Source organism: Lithobates pipiens, unplaced genomic scaffold, assembly GCF_037356315.1.
Source record: "Lithobates pipiens isolate NorthernLeopardFrog02 unplaced genomic scaffold, aLitPip1_a1.2 Scaffold_28, whole genome shotgun sequence".
Classification (NCBI taxonomy): domain Eukaryota; kingdom Metazoa; phylum Chordata; class Amphibia; order Anura; family Ranidae; genus Lithobates; species Lithobates pipiens.
In genome coordinates this window covers 13902095-13919600 of record NW_027507789.1, presented here as the reverse complement: position 1 = coordinate 13919600, position 17506 = coordinate 13902095, and the positions used below count along the sequence as shown (strand labels likewise).

The 17506-nt window shown below is 48.4% G+C and overlaps 1 protein-coding gene across 1 annotated transcript in view; it reads right to left on the bottom strand.

Moving 5' to 3' along the window:
* KIF19 (kinesin family member 19) overlaps nucleotides 1–17506 on the bottom strand; it is a 96808-nt gene that overhangs the window by 58580 nt on the left and 20722 nt on the right. Inside the window, exons 3-4 of the mRNA XM_077458693.1 lie at nucleotides 9848–9958; nucleotides 211–298 (exon numbers count right to left, since the gene is read on the bottom strand). Of these exons, the coding sequence (XP_077314819.1) occupies nucleotides 211–298; nucleotides 9848–9958 (199 nt within the window). The remainder of the gene's footprint in view (nucleotides 1–210; nucleotides 299–9847; nucleotides 9959–17506) is intronic.

Genomic DNA, 17506 nt, shown 5'->3' with positions numbered 1-17506 from the left:
CGCCCTATCCTGCTGATGGACCCACAGTGGCCGCCTATTCTGCCTACCCCTGGGCCAGGCCTCGGTGGTGCCTGGTTGAACATGGAGGCAGTCAGGGCACATTCTAACACTTCTGATCTCTTACATAGTGCTCAGAGATCAACGTAGCAAGAAAAGTAAGGCATAAGAGTCACACCATCACTCGTCCTGACTCGGGATAGGAGGACTCACCAGTGGGACCGTAGGCGAATACTGTGGCATTATACCCCGATATGACTCCTTCTATCAGACCTTTGGTCGTCAGCCGATACACAGTCTCCTGCCAATCAGAAGAGAGGAATGTTAGTGATTTGTGCTCAAACAAGTGCTCTTGGCCCTTACGGCTAATGAAAATACAATGCCATGGAGAAGTTTACAAAAAGTATTGGGACGCCTGCCTTTACACGCACATGAACTTTAATGGCATCCCAGTCTTAGTCAGTAGGGTTCAATATTGAGTTGGCCAGCCCTTTGCAGCTATAACAGCTTCAACTCTTCTGGGAAGGCCGTCCACAAGGTTTAGGAGTGTGTCTATGGGAATGTTTGAATATTCTTCCAGAAGGGCATTTGTGAGGTCAGGGACTGATGTTGGGCAAGAAGACCTGCCTCGCAGTCTCCACTCTAATTTATCCCAAAGGTGTTCTATTGGGTTGAGGTCAGGACTCTGTGCAGGCCAGTCAAGTTCCTCCTCCCCAAACTCATCCATGTCTTTATGGATATTGCTTTGTACACTGGTGCACAGTCATGTTGGAACAGGAAAGGGACATCCCCAAACTGTTCCCAAAAAAGGAGCATGAAATTGTCCAAAATGTCTTGGTATGCTGACGACTTAAGAGTTCCCTTCACTGGAACTAAGGGGCCAAGCCCAACCCCTGAAAAACAACCCCACACCATAATCCCCCCTCCACCAAATGATTTGGACCAGTGCACAAAGCAAGGTCCATAAAGACATGGATGAGTGAGTTTGCGGTGGAGGAACTTGACTGGCCTGCACAGAGTCCTGACCTCAACCCAATAAAGCATCTTTGGGATGAATTAGAGTGGAGACTGCGAGCCAGGCCTTCTCGTCCAACATCAGTGCCTGACCTCAAAAATGCGCTTCTGGAAGAATGGTCAAACATTCCCATAGACACACTCCTAAACCTTGTGGACGGCCTTCCCAGAAGAGTTGAAGCTGTTATAGCTGTAAAGGGTAGGCCAACTAGACATTTCTTCACACCTGCCTAAATTCTTTGCACAGTACTGTATCTGATGATAGGCCCACAAACGGGGTGCACTGCTCCTGTGCAGCCAGAGTCCTGAGCAAACATTGCAGGAGGTGGAAAGGCTTCTAGTGAAGAGGTAACACGAAGAAGCAACCCGATCCCACCAAGAAGGTAACTCTATCTGGAGGAGGACTTGGGTTTCCTCGCTTGCCTTTCTCCTTTGCTCTATCAAAGGAAAAGACTTCTCAGCAGGTGAGGGAGAGAGAGAGCGATAGAAAGTAAAAGTACAACAGAGAAGGAAGCAAAGAGCAACGAAGAGAAAAAGGGAGAGGTAAGAGTGGCCAGGAATGAAGGGGAACAGGGCGAGTCAATACAACAGAAGGACAATGGCCAACGCAGGAGGGCGGCGGTGGAATGACCGACATTGAAAAAAAATAAATACAGGTCAAGGAGTAAATCAACAGTTTCCTGCCACACACCTGAATCCTGACAGCTCAATAAGGACACACTCTGGAATGTACAAACTGACATTCAGAGATAAGTAGATCTAGAACTGAAGCACCGCACTGCGATATTCGAGTTCAGATAAAAAGTTTATTCCAAAGAGATGTACACCAAGCCAACGCGTTTCTGGGCTGTAATTCTCCACCCTTCATCAGGCCTTAAAGTGAAAGTTCACCCTAGAATTACTTTATAGACAAGCCTTTCCCAACATTTTTACATTAGAGGAACCCTAAAATAGTTTTCAGGCCTTGGTGAACCCTGGCTAAATTTATTGGAGGTAAGTCTGAAGAATGCGTCCCTTATGGTGATAGTCATTGACAAGAATGATCCCTCTTATGGTGCTAGTCATTGAGAAGAATGCCCCCCTTGTGGTGGTTGTCATTGAGAAGAATGCTCCCCCCCACCCTTATGGTGGTGGGTATTGAGAAGAATGCCACACCCCACCCTTATGGTGGTGGGTATTGAGAAGAACGCCCCTCCCCGTTATGGTGGTGGCCTTGAGAAGAATACACCCTTATGGTGGTGGTTATTGAGAAGACTACTCCGCTTATGGTGGTGGGCATCAAGAAGAATGCCCCCTTTATAGCAGTGGTCATTGAGATTGGTCACTGAGAAAGATGCCCCCTTTTATAGTGGAGGTCATTGGTAAGAATGCCCCCCCCCCCTTATGGTGGAGGTCATGGAGAAGAATGTCCCCCATTATGGTGGTGGTATTTGGGAAGAATGCCCCCTTCTAGCAGGGGCCATTGATAAGAATGCCCCCCATTATGACTAAATTTATCGGAGGTCAGTCTGAAGAATGCGTCCCTTATGGTGATAGTCATTGACAAGAATGATCCCTCTTATGGTGCTAGTCATTGAGAAGAATGCCCCCCTTGTGGTGGTTGTCATTGAGAAGAATGCTCCCCCCCCACCCTTATGGTGGTGGGTATTGAGAAGAATGCCCCTCCCCGTTATGGTGGTGGCCTTAAGAAGAATACCCCCTTATGGTGGTGGTTATTGAGAAGACTACTCCGCTTATGGTGGTGGGCATCAAGAAGAATGCCCCCTTTATAGCAGTGGTCATTGAGATTGGTCACTGAGAAAGATGCCCCCTTTTACAGTGGAGGTCATTGATAAGAATGCCCCCCCCCCACCCTTATGGTGGTGGGTATTGAGAAGAATGCCCCTCCCCGTTATGGTGGTGGTCTTGAGAAGAATACCCCCTTATAGTGGAGGTCATTGATAAGAATGCCCCCCCCACCCTTATGGTGGTGGGTATTGAGAAGAATGCCCCTCCCTGTTATGGTGGTGGCCTTAAGAAGAATACCCCCTTATGGTGGTGGTTATTGAGAAGACTACTCCGCTTATGGTGGTGGGCATCAAGAAGAATGCCCCCTTTACAGCAGTGGTCATTGAGATTGGTCACTGAAAAAGATGCCCCCTTTTATAGTGGAGGTCATTGATAAGAATGCCCCCCCCCTCCCTTATGGTGGAGGTCATGGAGAAGAATGCCCCCCATTATGGTGGTGGTATTTGGGAAGAATGCCCCCTTCTAGCAGGGGTCATTGATAAGAATGCCCCCCTTATAGTGGTGGTCATTAAAAAGAATGGAACCCCTTATAATGATAGTCAAAATGGGGACAAGGTGCTTTGGGGTGGGGGGCCCCGAAGCACCCCTCCCGCCCACCCCATGTTGAGGGAATGTGGCCTGGTAAGTTTCCTGACCTGCCTGGCTGCATGCCCGGATAAGGGTCGGTGTGGATTTTGGGGGTGGGGGGGGGGATACCCCATTCGTTTTTTTTTTTTAATTGTTGCCAGCAATTTAAATGTCAATTTTTTTCTTTAGTGTTAGTTTTGCTGCTGCAGATTCTATACATGGTACAGATGCGCCATTTTACAGGCAGACTAAGGGGACCCCCCCTCCCCCAATGCTATATTTACATTTTTCATTTTTATTGCTTCATCATTAAAATCACTGCTCCTGCATTGATGCATGTACCCCAGGGCAGTACCCGGACCCCCATACCCCATTTTATGGCCAATAGCTTGCATATACAGTAAGCCTTCAGAATGGGAACTTTTGATTTTTAAAATTATGGGCCCATAGACTTCAATGGGGTTCGAGTCCAAACTTTTGTGGTGTGCAAGAGTCCTGGTGTGAACCAAACCTAATTCTAATTAGCGCTACATATTACATATCGCTGTAAATACCGGAGTGAGATCAATCATTTTAGGCTGTAATGTGTCCTGAAAACATAAGGTACTGAAGCTTGTCGCTGTTTCACGGGCGCACCACAACTTTAAGCCTTGACATGTTAGGTATCTATTTACTTGGCGGAACCGCATCACTTACATTTTACCCGCAAAAATGGGTAAAATAATGAGTTTGTGAGCCCCAAAACATTTTTATGGATTTTTTCCACTTAATAGACAATGGCGTCAATATCCTGAGATATTAAAAAAAAATTGGTACTACCAGTATTTTATTCTCCATGGTCTCTGCCTACGGAAAATATATCATGTTTGGTGATTTTAAGTAATCTTTAGGCTTAAAATAATTTTTTAAATGTGCAAAAAATGCAAAAACAGCCCGGGCAGGGAAAGGGTTAACGTTAACACAGTAATTCTAAGGTGACCTTCCACTTTAACAAAAGAAAATATGACACAAGGAAGCAATATCTGCGGACTCGGTAATTACAGGATTGGTGCGTGCTGTGACTGAGTTGTATGTTTGCACAGCATTTGTCAGCAGCTGGTTCGGGCAGCCTAGAAGCTGCTGACGGAAGCTGTACAAACATACCTTACTCTCATAGCACATGACAATACTTTAATTACTGAGTCTGCAGTTATTGTGTCATGTGAGCCCTGATGAAGTGATAAACAGCCCCCGAAACATGTCAGCTTTGCAAACAACCTCTGTCTTTGGATTAACCATCAATATTAACAAAAAGTAGTATTCGGGTTATTATAAGCGGAATCCGGTGGGCAGAGTCACCTGGTGGCTTCCTGACTCTGTTCCACCCACTTTAGGGAGTTTTCATCTACCTTTTAGGGTGCTCCTAATGCTTTTATTGCTTTAATTAAAGTTTGAAAGGGAAACTCTCTCAGGTTGTTGGCACTGCATCCCTGCTAAAAAGATTCACCCTTTAAATTTGTCTTGGTGACCTTATTTTAGACTCTGACATCATCGCTGGGTCCCAGCGCAACATCAGAGCAACTCGCCTACTCCTCCTTAGCCCTGATGCAAGCAGTGGGAGGAGTTATGCAAATATCCCAATGCCTTGATCAGTCTGGAGCACGTTCCTAGGCAGCCTATATTTGCATTGGTAACGCCCATATGTGAAGCTGAGCCTCCATGATGAAAAAAAATGAAATCCAATAAGAGGTTCCTGTCCCTGTGACACCCACAGGGCTGGTGCTACCACTAGGCAAACTGGGCAGCTGCCTAGGGCGCACTGCTGCCTAGGGTGCTTGGCCGCTGTTTTCCTACACTCTTCTCTCTGCAGCAAGCAACTAATTCTCAGCATCAGCAGGCAGTCACCGCTCCGTTCGCACATAGTGTCGGGGCGCAGTGTCGGCGGAGACTGTGCCTGTGTCCTTATTCCCGAATGAATGGGAGCAAGCAAACATTCACTGATGGGCGCTGGTGAGGCTGAATTTGATGGCCGCTGGTGAGGCTGCATTTGATGGGTGCTGGTGAGGCTGCATCTGATGGGAGCTGGTGAGGCTGCATCTGATGGGAGCTGGTGAGGCTGCATCTGATGGGAGCTGGTGAGGCTGCATCTGATGGGAGCTGGTGAGGCTGCATCTGATGGGAGCTGGTGAGGCTGCATTTGATGGGCGCTGGTGAGGCTGCATTTAATGGGCGCTGGTGAGGCTGAATTTAATGGGCGCTGGTGAGGCTGCATTGATAGGCGCTGGTGAGGCTGAATTTGATGGGCGCTGGTGAGGCTGCATTTAATGGGCGCTGGTGAGGCTGCATTTAATGGGCGCTGGTGAGGCTGCATTGATAGGCGCTGGTGAGGCTGAATTTGATGGGCACTAGTGAGGCTGCATTTGATGGGCGCTGGTGAGGCTGCATTGATGGGCACTGGTGAGGCTGAATCTGATGGGCGCTGGTGAGGCTGCATTTGATGGGTGCTGGTGAGGCTGCATTTGATGGGCGCTGGTGAGGCTGCATTGATGGGCGCTGGGGAGGCTGTATTGATGGGCGCTGGGGAGGCTGTATTGATGGGCGCTGGGGAGGCTGTATTGATGGGCGCTGGGGAGGCTGTATTGATGGGCGCTGGGGAGGCTGCATTTGATGGGCGCTGGTGAGGCTGCATCTGATGGGCACTGGTGAGGCTGCATCTGATGGGCACTGGTGTGGCTGTATCTGATGGGCGCTGGTGAGGCTGCATCTGATGGGAGCTGGTGAGGCTGCATCTGATGGGCGCTTCATTAAAAAGATGGGGCATACATGGGCAGGGGAAAGGGGGTGGAGTCAGGGTGGAGCCAATGGGGGCGGCAAAATTAGGCTTTGCCTAGGGTGTTAAATATCCTTGCACCAGCCCTGGACACCCATACACAAAATGAGGAGCGCGGTGTCACCAGAACAGGAAGACAAGGACAGCAATAAACACCAATCTCAGACGTTCCTCCACTCTAAATATGTATTTGTGTTTAATCGGCGTCCCCATTGAAGACATTACCTGTCACTTCCTGTTTTGGCAGGAAGTTAGGGGAAATCTCAATGTGGGGCACAGACAGAAAATAAAACCTCACCCGATTCTAGTACCCTTCTAAATAGTTTGGACTGGAGTTGGGCTGTAAAACCTTTAGCAATAATACAAATATAAGACTGGATTCTGTGTGGCGAACGTTCTGTGAAGATCATTTTTACATTTCCTTCCAGATTGATACATAATAAAATCGCAATGATCCGGCACTGGAGGAGCTGAAGGGGTTAAGTATAATTACGATGTCACCAGGGGAAGATGCATCTGAGGAACCGTTCCTGAAAACACAAATACGCGGCTAATGTTTGCTCTCTCTGGATGCGCCACCTGAGCCCCCGGCACTATGGAGCCACATTAATGCGAGTAACAAAACACAGCTCTGGGCCTCGCCGCCGCCTCTTAGTCATCGTCATGTAATTGAAAATATCAACGATACCAGTAAGGACATTGCCAAAAGCACAGTAAGGTCAGTCAGCCAATCAGAGATCAGCTTTGACCAGACTAGCGTGCTCACAAATTGGTGTGACTTTTGGCAGTGCATTCCGAGACACAGGGGTCCGTTTATAAAAATTCACTGCACCAAATTCCCAATTATTTTGTGGTCAGGACTACAGTAATCCCTGTAATTTTCTGAATATATTTATTTCCTATGATTATCAGCTCCATCTAGTGGCCATAATGCGGTAATTTCCTGAATGAGCTCAGTCAGGAAAAGGCTGCATTATGGCCACTAGATGGAGCTGATGATAATAAAAAAGTAAACATATTAGGCAAATAGGGATTATTTGTGACAGTTGTGCGAATGCTTGGGGCATTTGCACAGCTATTTTTTTTTTATAATCTGTAGTTTTATTGGTTAAAGTACAAGCAACAAACTGACTGCCATGAGCAACCAAAGTTTTAGGACTTTTTTCCACATTTCTGCTCTTCTCTGTCGGTCCTTACATTAGGATTCACAGGATACAACTCAAAGTCCTAGTCCTTCAAAAATAAAATCATACAAAACTTGGCGTCTTTCTATATCGCTTCCTTGCAGACATATAACACCCTGGAAATTCACCTCCGGGAACTGCCCGCCTAGGAATTTCACTTCTCCTCAAGAACTTCTCCCATGGAACCTCATCCTCGGGAATTTTACTTCATCCCAAGCACTTCGCCCAAGGAACCTCACCCCCGGGAACCCCGACCCCTTGAACCTTACCCCCCCCCCCCGGAAACTTCCCTTCACCCTACCACAAGAACTTCACCCCCGGGAACTTCGCCCAAGGAACCTCACCCCCTGGAACCTCACCCCCCGGGAACTTCACTTCTGGAAACTTCACTTCACCCCACCACAAGAACTTCACCCCCGGGAACCTCTCCCCCAAAAACCTCACCCCCAGGAACTTCACCCAAGGAGCCTCGCCCCCTGGAACTTCACCCCCGGGAACTTCACTTCTAGAAAAACGTCAACCTCCGGAAACTTCCCTTCACTCCACCGCAAGAACTTTACTTCACCCCTGGGAACCTCACCCCCAAGAACCTCACCCCCAGGAACGTCGCCCAAGGAGCCTCGCCTCCTGGAACCTCGCCCTCCCGGGAACTTCACTTCTGGAAACTTCACTTCACCCCACCACAAGAACTTCACCCCCGGGAACCTCACCCCCAGGAACCTCACCCCCAAGAACCTCACCCCCAAGAACCTCACCCCCAGGAACTTCGCCCAAGGAGCCTCGCCCCCTTGAACCTCACCCCCGAGAACTTCCCTTTTAGAAAAACGTCACCCCCCCGGAAACTTCCCTTCACTCAACCGCAAGAACTTCACTTCACCCCTGGGAACCTCAACCCCAAGAACCTCACCCCCAGGAACCCCACCCCCAGGAACGTCGCCCAAGGAGCCTCGCCTCCTGGAACCTCGCCCCCCAGGAACTTAACTTCTGTAAACTTTACTTCACCCCACCACAAGAACTTCAGCCCCGGGAACCTCACCCCCAGGAACCTCACCCCCAAGAACCTCACCCCCAGGAACTGCGCCCAAGGAGCCTCGCCCCCTGGAACCTCACCCCCGGGAACTTCACTTCTAGAAAAACGTCACCCCCCAGAAACTTCCCTTCATTCCACCGCAAGAACTTCACTTCACCCCTGGGAACCTCACCCCTGGGAACCTCACCCCCAGGAACGTCGCCCAAGGAGCCTCGCCTCCTGGAACCTCGCCCCCCGGGAACTTCACTTCTGAAAACTTCACTTCACCCCACCACAAGAACTTCACCCCCGGGAACCTCACCCCCAGGAACTTTGCCCAAGGAGCATTGCCCCCTGGAACCTCACCCCCGGGAACTTCACTTCTGGAAACTTCACCGCCCCGAAACTTCCCTTCACCCCACTGCAAGAACTTCACCCCCGGGAAGTTCACTTCACCCCTGGGAACCTCACCCCCAGGAACTTCGCCCAAGAAGCCTCGCCCCCGGGAACTTCACCCCCCCCCCCCGCCCACTCCACTACAAGAACTTCATCCCCGGGAACTTCACTTCACCCCCTCTGGAAATTCACCCAAGGAACTCCATTCATCAGCTTCTGTATATCCAGAAACTAAGGAGATGATATAGTAAGATGCCAAGTTTTGTAGGATTTGATATTAAAGAATGAGAACTTTAGGTTTGGTTATTGCCTCCAAGACTTCCTTCTGTGCTGCCAGTAGCCTATATGGACCCTACGTCACCACTGGGCATTTATCAGCTATGTAACTTTTTTTATTTTTTAACCGCTCTCAGACTGCCTACTGCAGATTTACTGCTGCAGAGCGGATCTGCTGCACTGGATCAAGTACATGTAAATGACCCAGTACTCCTGGATACACACCCACCACCCCTGCTGTGCTGTCATTCGCTCCAACCCAAGCTGATCAGCGGATCCCGACAATGATTAACAGCTGGAACCTGCCATTCGGCTGAGTGAATGACAGAAGAGAGTTCTGTGTGGGTTTGATATTGTTATTCCGAGTTACCAAATCCATCGATAAACTGGCAGAGCAGTTGGTACCAATACAAAGAATTACCGATCTAAGGTAATGACTTCTCCCAAAACAGCTGTCTCCACAATCCCACAGGGTGCTGGCTCTGTTTGCAACAGGAACTGAAGTAGAAAAGATGTAGCTGGATAGCCGCACTCCGAATTATTCAACTTTATTTCAAAAATGTAATTAAAATCATAGCATCTAGCCTAGATGCTATGATTTTAATTACATTTTTGAAATAAAGTTGAATAATTCGGAGTGCGGCTATCCAGCTACATCTTTTCTACTTCAGAGAAGTTGGTACCCTTATTATTTATCTGTGGGGTCGGGAGTTCTTTCCAGTACAGGGTTTTATAATATTGTTTTTAATACTAAAGTGCTACAGGGCTGGAAATGGGACTGTGGAGGAAACCTTTAGATATTGGTACCTGGTTAGCGGTGTAATCAAAGGTAACATCAAACATATAAGACTTCTCCCGGGAACGGTTGGCTCTCAAAATGTCATCAGGGTCTTCCATGGGATCCATTAAAACCACCATCTACGGAGAAAAAAAAAAACACGTGAAAAAGGAGCCAATGGTAAGTGAGATCCTACTGGTGGCCTTTTCTTCAGATTTATTGATGAACCCGCTAATGTTGGCTAAAGTAGCAAAATTATTGGATTATCTGGTTATTTTAATGTAAAGATAACTAATGTGATCACCACCCCAAAAATTTGTGAAGGGCTGTGTCTGGCAATATATTAATCAATTAATGTAATCTATGAAGAATAATTTTTTGAAGACCATCCCTCATTATCCTTTATTGGGCCCATCAAAGGTCTGGGAATTCTGTTCTTTCTATGGTTGGGTATTTATTAACTAAATCAAATTTTGGAGTCCTTTTTTCTATATATATGGTTGAAGATTTTTTTTTTCTAATATTCTTTCGTGGTATTTTGGTTTAACTTTTTTTTTGTGTGTTTTTTTTTCTTTGCACATTTAAAAAATAATTTTAGGCCTAAAGATCACTTAAAACCCTCAAGAAATACATTTACTGAAAGAAGAGAGAAAAAGAAGATGGCGGCAGTAGCAACTGTTTATGTGACACAATATTAGCTCAATATATTATCCAATTTTTTGGTAAAGTATAAAAAGTCCTCTTTAATGAGATATCAAACGTCTATTAGACCCCCCGATGTCTCAGCCGTCCTCCAAAGCATGATTTGCACTCCATTAACTTCTTTCTCACCCACAGCAGCCGTGGAAAGTGACAGTTGGACTCGGAAGTTAGGTTTTACATGTTGCTTTGGGTTCTTAGCAGGAAGGGGATTCTAGCTAAATCCAAAAATAGTTTTATGAAATAAATAACCTCCTATATCTGTAGAGTTCAGCTTATTTCACATATTTCGGCACCAGTGTTCCTGGGGGGGGGGGGGGGGGGGGGGAAGGGATACAAGTCAGTCTGTTCCTCCACCATCCAAGAGCTACCAGTAGAGTAGAACATGTCAGGATAAAAGCCGGGAACAGATGGTCCTTGGCCTACAGACTCAGTAAATTCCCCCAAATCAGATAAAGGAATTATTCCAGAAACCGCGCCAGACAATGTGTGCCGGAATCACGGTGCAGGTGGAGCAGACAATGGCGCCCTTCTCCTCCTGACCAGACCGGCGATATCTCTGCAGAACCAGAACAATGCCTCCTATGTAGTGCGGGCACCTGCCGGGAACACACCAGATTGAGGTACGGCGCTTCAAAAGGGGCATTAAAAGAGGGCTTGGCCATTCAGTTGCAGGAGACGGAACCCGAAGTTTCAGTGTTATAAATATCTAATTTATTACAACATGTACTCCAGACAGAAGGTCAGCCAGGATCTTCAGGTTAGGTGAAGCCTCGTACAGGCATCGGCCCACGTGTCTGTCAGATATCGTCATATGAGTTCCCAGATCTACAACCATTGTCTGTGTGTATGGGGGTGATGGGGGGGTCCTGCTCTCTCCTAGCAAAAATGGATCATGTGCTGAGTCAGTTAGACACAGGCAACCATGAAGCAAGCAGGCAGTCTTGCTTTCTGTAGTCAGAGTGCCATGGGATTGCCATGGAGAAGCAAATGTTGTCTAAATCCATTTGTCACGTGCCTCCTTCTTGAATCTTCTCCCAGATCTGTGCAGTAATCCAGTGCGAGACTTCCTGTAATAAAGACCGCTCACTGCTGCCCACTCTACTTGTGCAGGGGGACTGGTCTTGTCTCCGCCCCCTCCTGTCGTTTTTCTGTAGGTGGAGCCTGCTGGGCCCCTCCCACAACTCTACTCTCTCTCCTTGTGCAGGGTGACTGGTCTTGTTTCTGCCCCTTCCTGTAGGTTTTTGTAGTGGGTGGAGCCTGCAGGACCCCTCCCACAACTCTGCTCTCTCTCTCTCTTCTTGTACAGGGCTACTGGTCTTGTCTCCGCCCCCCTCCTGGAGTTTTCTGTGGTGGGTGGGGCCTTCTGGCCCCTCCCACAACCCTACTCTCTCTCTCTCTCCTTGTGCAGGGTGACTGGTCTTGTTTCTGCCCCTTCCTGTAGATTTTTGTAGTGGGTGGAGCCTGCAGGGCCCCTCCCACAACTCTGCTCTCTCTCTCTTCTTGTGCAGGGTGACTGGTCTTGTCTCCGCCCCCCTCCTGGAGTTTTCTGTAGTGGGTGGGGCCTTCTGGCCCCTCCCACAACCCTACTCTCTCTCTCTCTCCTTGTGCAGGGTGACTGGTCTTGTTTCTGCCCCTTCCTGTAGATTTTTGTAGTGGGTGGAGCCTGCAGGGCCCCTCCCACAACTCTGCTCTCTCTCTCTTCTTGTGCAGGGTGACTGGTCTTGTCTCCGCCCCCCTCCTGGAGTTTTCTGTAGTGGGTGGGGCCTTCTGGCCCCTCCCACAACCCTACTCTCTCTCTCTCTCCTTGTGCAGGGTGACTGGTCTTGTTTCTGCCCCTTCCTGTAGGTTTTTGTAGTGGGTGGAGCCTGCAGGGCCCCTCCCACAACTCTGCTCTCTCTCTCTTCTTGTGCAGGGTGACTGGTCTTGTATCTGCCCCTTCCTGTAGGTTGTCTGTAGTGGGTGGAGCCTGCAGGGCCCCTCCCACAGCTCTGCTCTCTCTTCTTGTGCAGGATTTTGTCTCTGCCCCATCCTCCGGTTCTCTACAGGCATTTCCAGTGGGTGGAGTTTTTTTTATTTTTTTGTAACCCTTGCTTACCTTGTGGCAGGTTCTCCACAGTTCACATACTCAACCACTGAGCAGATCCAGCGCGGTCTTGCTGAGATCCTCTTCGCATCAGTCGCTGCTGGGGTCCCGTGCCTCCATGTTTGTGCGTGAAGTCATTGGTGAAGTCCGCAGGCTCTTCCAGGTTCCCAATGATGCATCGCTAGGCCCATCTCCCCTCCTCCTCCTCCTCCTTTGTGAATGAAACACTATGTACGTCCATAGCCCAGGAGGCACAATACACGCCATTTGTCTAGGCAAATAATATGTATTGGACCAAACCTCTTTTTCGAAAAAAAAAAAAAAGGGGGGGGGGGTTTAAGGAAAAAAGAAAGAAAAATTCAGGAAGATAATCGGAGGATGGGTGGACACAAAGGACTTTTCATTTGAGGATGAGGATCCGCAATAAAAAAAAAGCCTAGCACTATATCTGCTCTCCTTCACATTGCGCCCAGCCTGAGTTCAGCTTTAAGATATTGTAGAGCCAAGTTCTTGAACGGCAGTTAGGTTCAGATTTGTTGCCCCGTTGGGAAGATTTTCAGTCACTTCCTGGATGCAGTAAAGGATTCCCGGAGAAGATTGCACAGATTGCCGCCATACCCTGTTTCCCTGAAAATAAGACCTAGTGTGATTGTCGGTGATGACTGCAATATAAGCCCTACCCCCCCAAATAAGCCCTACCCTGTTTCCCTGAAAATAAGACCTTCAAGGACTTTTACTAGGGCTTATTTGGGGGGGGGGGGGGTAGGACTTATATTGCAGCCATCACCGACAATCACGCTAGGTCTTATTTTCGGGGAAACAGGGTAGATATTTTAAAGCGTATTTTTGGTAGAAGCGAATGAAGTAGGCAGAATGTATCTGAACAAGGGGCAGCACAGCGCTGGAGTGGTGAGCACTTTCACCTAGCAGCAAAAAAAAAAAAGGGTCGCTGGTTCAAATCCCGACCACAACACCATCTGCCTGGAGTTTACGTGTTCTCCCTGTGCTGGCCCTGGTGAATGTACAATGTATATGTAAAGTGCTGTGTAAATTGACAGCCCTATATAAGTACCTGAAATAATAATAATAAATAAACTTTTCCAAGAGAGGCGAGCAAAGTTGCGGCTCCCTAATTCTCACTGTGCTCGCCGCAATGAATTTGTAATCAGCTCTTTGTAACAAAGTGTAGACTTTATGTGACAGCACAACGCCGAGCAGCCCTCCCTGCTGTCACCTGAGCACGCTCCAGTGCCTCCGCTCTGTGACATATGGCAGCTACGAACACCCTTAAAGGGGAACTCCGGCCTCCCCTTCAGTCTCGCGACTCCTCTCCTGGACTGAAATGTCTTCCTCCGATTTCACTGCACACTGTGAGCTTCTCACCACGTACATTAGAAGCTGCAGCAAGTCAGAGAGAGCCCCGGGCCTCATTTCCTGGCCAGCATCATTACAGGGGGTCTCAAACTGGCGGCCCCCTCCAGCTGTTGCAGAACTACAATTCCCATGAGGTATTGCAAGGCTGATAGTTACAAGCAGGACTCCCATGGGCAGAGCCATGATGGGACTTGTAGTTCTGCAACAGCTGGAGGGCCGCCAGTTTGAGACCCTGCAATTCTAGCACTCCCCAGACTGACTGTCCCTGGCCCCGCCCCTTTCATTCATTGGATTTCAGTTCTTTCAATCATGGAGGCTCATCGTCACACGTGGGCGTTTACCTATGCAAATTAAGCCGCCTAGAGACACCCACTCCTCCAGACTGTTCAAGGCATTTTGCAAAACCCCTCCCTTTTTATATTAAGCATTTTTTACGATTACTTAAAGCATAACTCTGCTTTTGTGGGAAGAAAAAAAAAAATAGCAAATAAAATAAAAAAAATGTATATAACATATACCACTGCAACACAGTTTAGCTTCTTTTTTTTTTTTAATACCAAACATGTCATACCTGCTCTGTGTAATGGTTTTGCACAGAGCACCCTGATCCTCCTCTTTTCAGGTACTCTGCTGGTGCTCCTAGCCCCTCCCCCTTGACCAGTGCCCCCCATAGCAAGCCACCTGCTATGGGGGGGGCACTGGTGCATGCTCACTCCCGAGTCCTGCTCTTTGCGTCCAGAAGACACAGAGCCTAGGGTCCGCTCCGCCTCCTGCTCTCTCCTCATTGACTCACTGGCTGTGATTGACAGCTGTGGGAGCCAATGGCTCAGCCAAAGAATAGAGGGAGTCTCAGGACAGCCGAGGCTCCCATGCACATCGCTGGATCGAGAGGGGGCTCGAGTGAGTATTAGGGGGCTGTGGGGGGGGGGGGGTCAGCACACAGAAGGTTTCATATATAGAATGCACCTTCAGACTTTACAGCCACTTGAATGTTATTAAAGCGGGAGTTTACAGGTACAGGTATCTGCACCCCCCTCCCCCCTGAAAGGTGCCAATTGTGGCGTCGGAGGGGGGAGGGTTTCCGATGAGCGGAGGTCCACTTTAGGGTGGACCTCCGCTTTAAAAAATTATTTTTCCTTTTCAATCTGCAGCTCTATAATTTTCTGTATAATGCAATACGGCCACTGGGAGGCGCTCTGTACACAGATGGTATACAGAACGCCCCCCAGAAATGCAATATGGCCACCTGGAGGTGCTCTGTACACAGATGGTATACAGAAATCCCCCCAGAAATGCAATATGGCCACCTGGAGGCGCTCTGTACACAGATGGTATATAGAATGCCCCCCAGAAATGCAATATGGCCACCGGGAGGCGCTCTGTACACAGCTGGTATACAAAGCGCCCATAGAAATTCAATATGGCCACCTGGTGGCGCTCTGTACACAGATGGTATACAGAACGTCCCCCCAGAAATGCAATATGGCCACCTAGAGGCACTCTATACACAGATGGTATACAGAACTCCCCCCAGAAATGGAATTTCCTGCTTGTGTGATTGGCTCACTGATTTCCCCAGAAGTCTGCACTAGTGATGGCCGAACGGTTCGCCCGGCGGTCGTTTCGCGGCGAATTTCCGACTTTCGCCGTCCGCGGGTTCGAACGCCTTTTTCCGTCGTTCGCCCCGGCGGACTTACGTGTTTAATGTATACAAGAACTTTAACCTTTCGTGACACGTTTATCATGTGTTACAGGACAACCAATTGAGACATGACAGCTCATGGACACTTGGACATTCCCCCTAACCTATAAATACACCCGATCCGGTGGCCATTTTACATTCTTTCTTCTGTCACTGTAGGGAAAGGATCCTGTGTGGAGTAGGGACAGAGAAAACGCTAGCTATTTGGTACACAAAAGTTCTTTTCAGGACTGGTATAGGTGTTAGGTCAGCAGCCTGAGTTTCTTTTGTCAGTTTAGATAAAGGGACAGAGCGCTGTATGCTGCTATTTTAGGGACAGCTCAGCCAGATTAGTCTTTCTTCATCATCATCATCATCATCATCATTAGCTGTTACTATCAGGTCCACAAAAGAGCTGTTCCAGCTAATCGTTCCAGCCTACTCTTTTTTGCCAATTTGTATAGGGACAGGCAGGAAGCAGTGTGTCAGGCAGTGAGGATAATTTTAAAGACTTGCTGTTACTATTAGTTCCACAAAGGTTCTTTTCAGGACTGGTATCAGTGGTACGGTAATAGGCTTGTACACGTATAATATTCTTTCTTCCAAATATAGAAAGAATATTATACTTGACTGCTGCCCTTCTGCTGCAGTCTGCTAATCATTCACAACTCACTTGTTCCACAAAGCTCTTTATCAGGACTGGTAACTTGGTCTGTCTAGGGTGCTACGGTACATAGGCTTGGGTGCGGTACAGTCTGCTGTTCTGTAAGGACCGCTATCGGTCCACAATACATAGGGTTGCCGTGCACTACTGCTGACCGCTGCCCTATACTGCAGCAGTCCTTCATTGGTATAGGGACTGACGTACAGTCTGCTAATCACTAACACACAACCTGCTTGGTCCACAAAAGTTCTTATAAGGACTGGTAACTTGGTATAGGGTGCTACGGTACATAGGCTTGAGTGCGGTACAGTCTGCTGTTCTGTAAGGACCGCTATCGGTCCACAATACATAGGGTTGCCGTGCACTACTGCTGACCGCTGCCCTATACTGCAGCAGTCCTTCATTGGTATAGGGACTGACGTACAGTCTGCTAATCACTAACACACAACCTGCTTGTTCCACAAAAGTTCTTATAAGGACTGGTAACTTGGTATAGGGTGCTACGGTACATAGGCTTGAGTGCGGTACAGTCTGCTGTTCTGTAAGGACCGCTATCGGTCCACAATAGATAGGGTTGACGTGCACCACTGCTGACCGCTGCCCTATACTGCAGCAGTCCTTCAGCGGTATAGGGACTGACGTACAGTCTGCTAAACACTAATACACAACCTGCTTGGTCCACAAAAGTTCTTATAAGGACTGGTAACTTGGTATAGGGTGCTACGGTACATAGGCTTGAGTGCGGTACAGTCTGCTGTTCTGTAAGGACCGCTATCGGTCCACAATAGATAGGGTTGACGTGCACCACTGCTGACCGCTGCCCTATACTGCAGCAGTCCTTCAGCGGTATAGGGACTGACGTACAGTCTGCTAAACACTAATACACAACCTGCTTGGTCCACAAAAGTTCTTATAAGGACTGGTAACTTGGTATAGGGTGCTACGGTACATAGGCTTGAGTGCGGTACAGTCTGCTGTTCTGTAAGGACCGCTATCGGTCCACAATAGATAGGGTTGACGTGCACCACTGCTGACCGCTGCCCTATACTGCAGCAGTCCTTCAGCGGTATAGGGACTGACGCACAGTCTGCTAAACACTAACACACAACCTGCTTGGTCCACAAAAGTTTTTATAAGGACTGGTAACTTGGTATAGGGTGCTACGGTACATAGGCCTGAGTGCG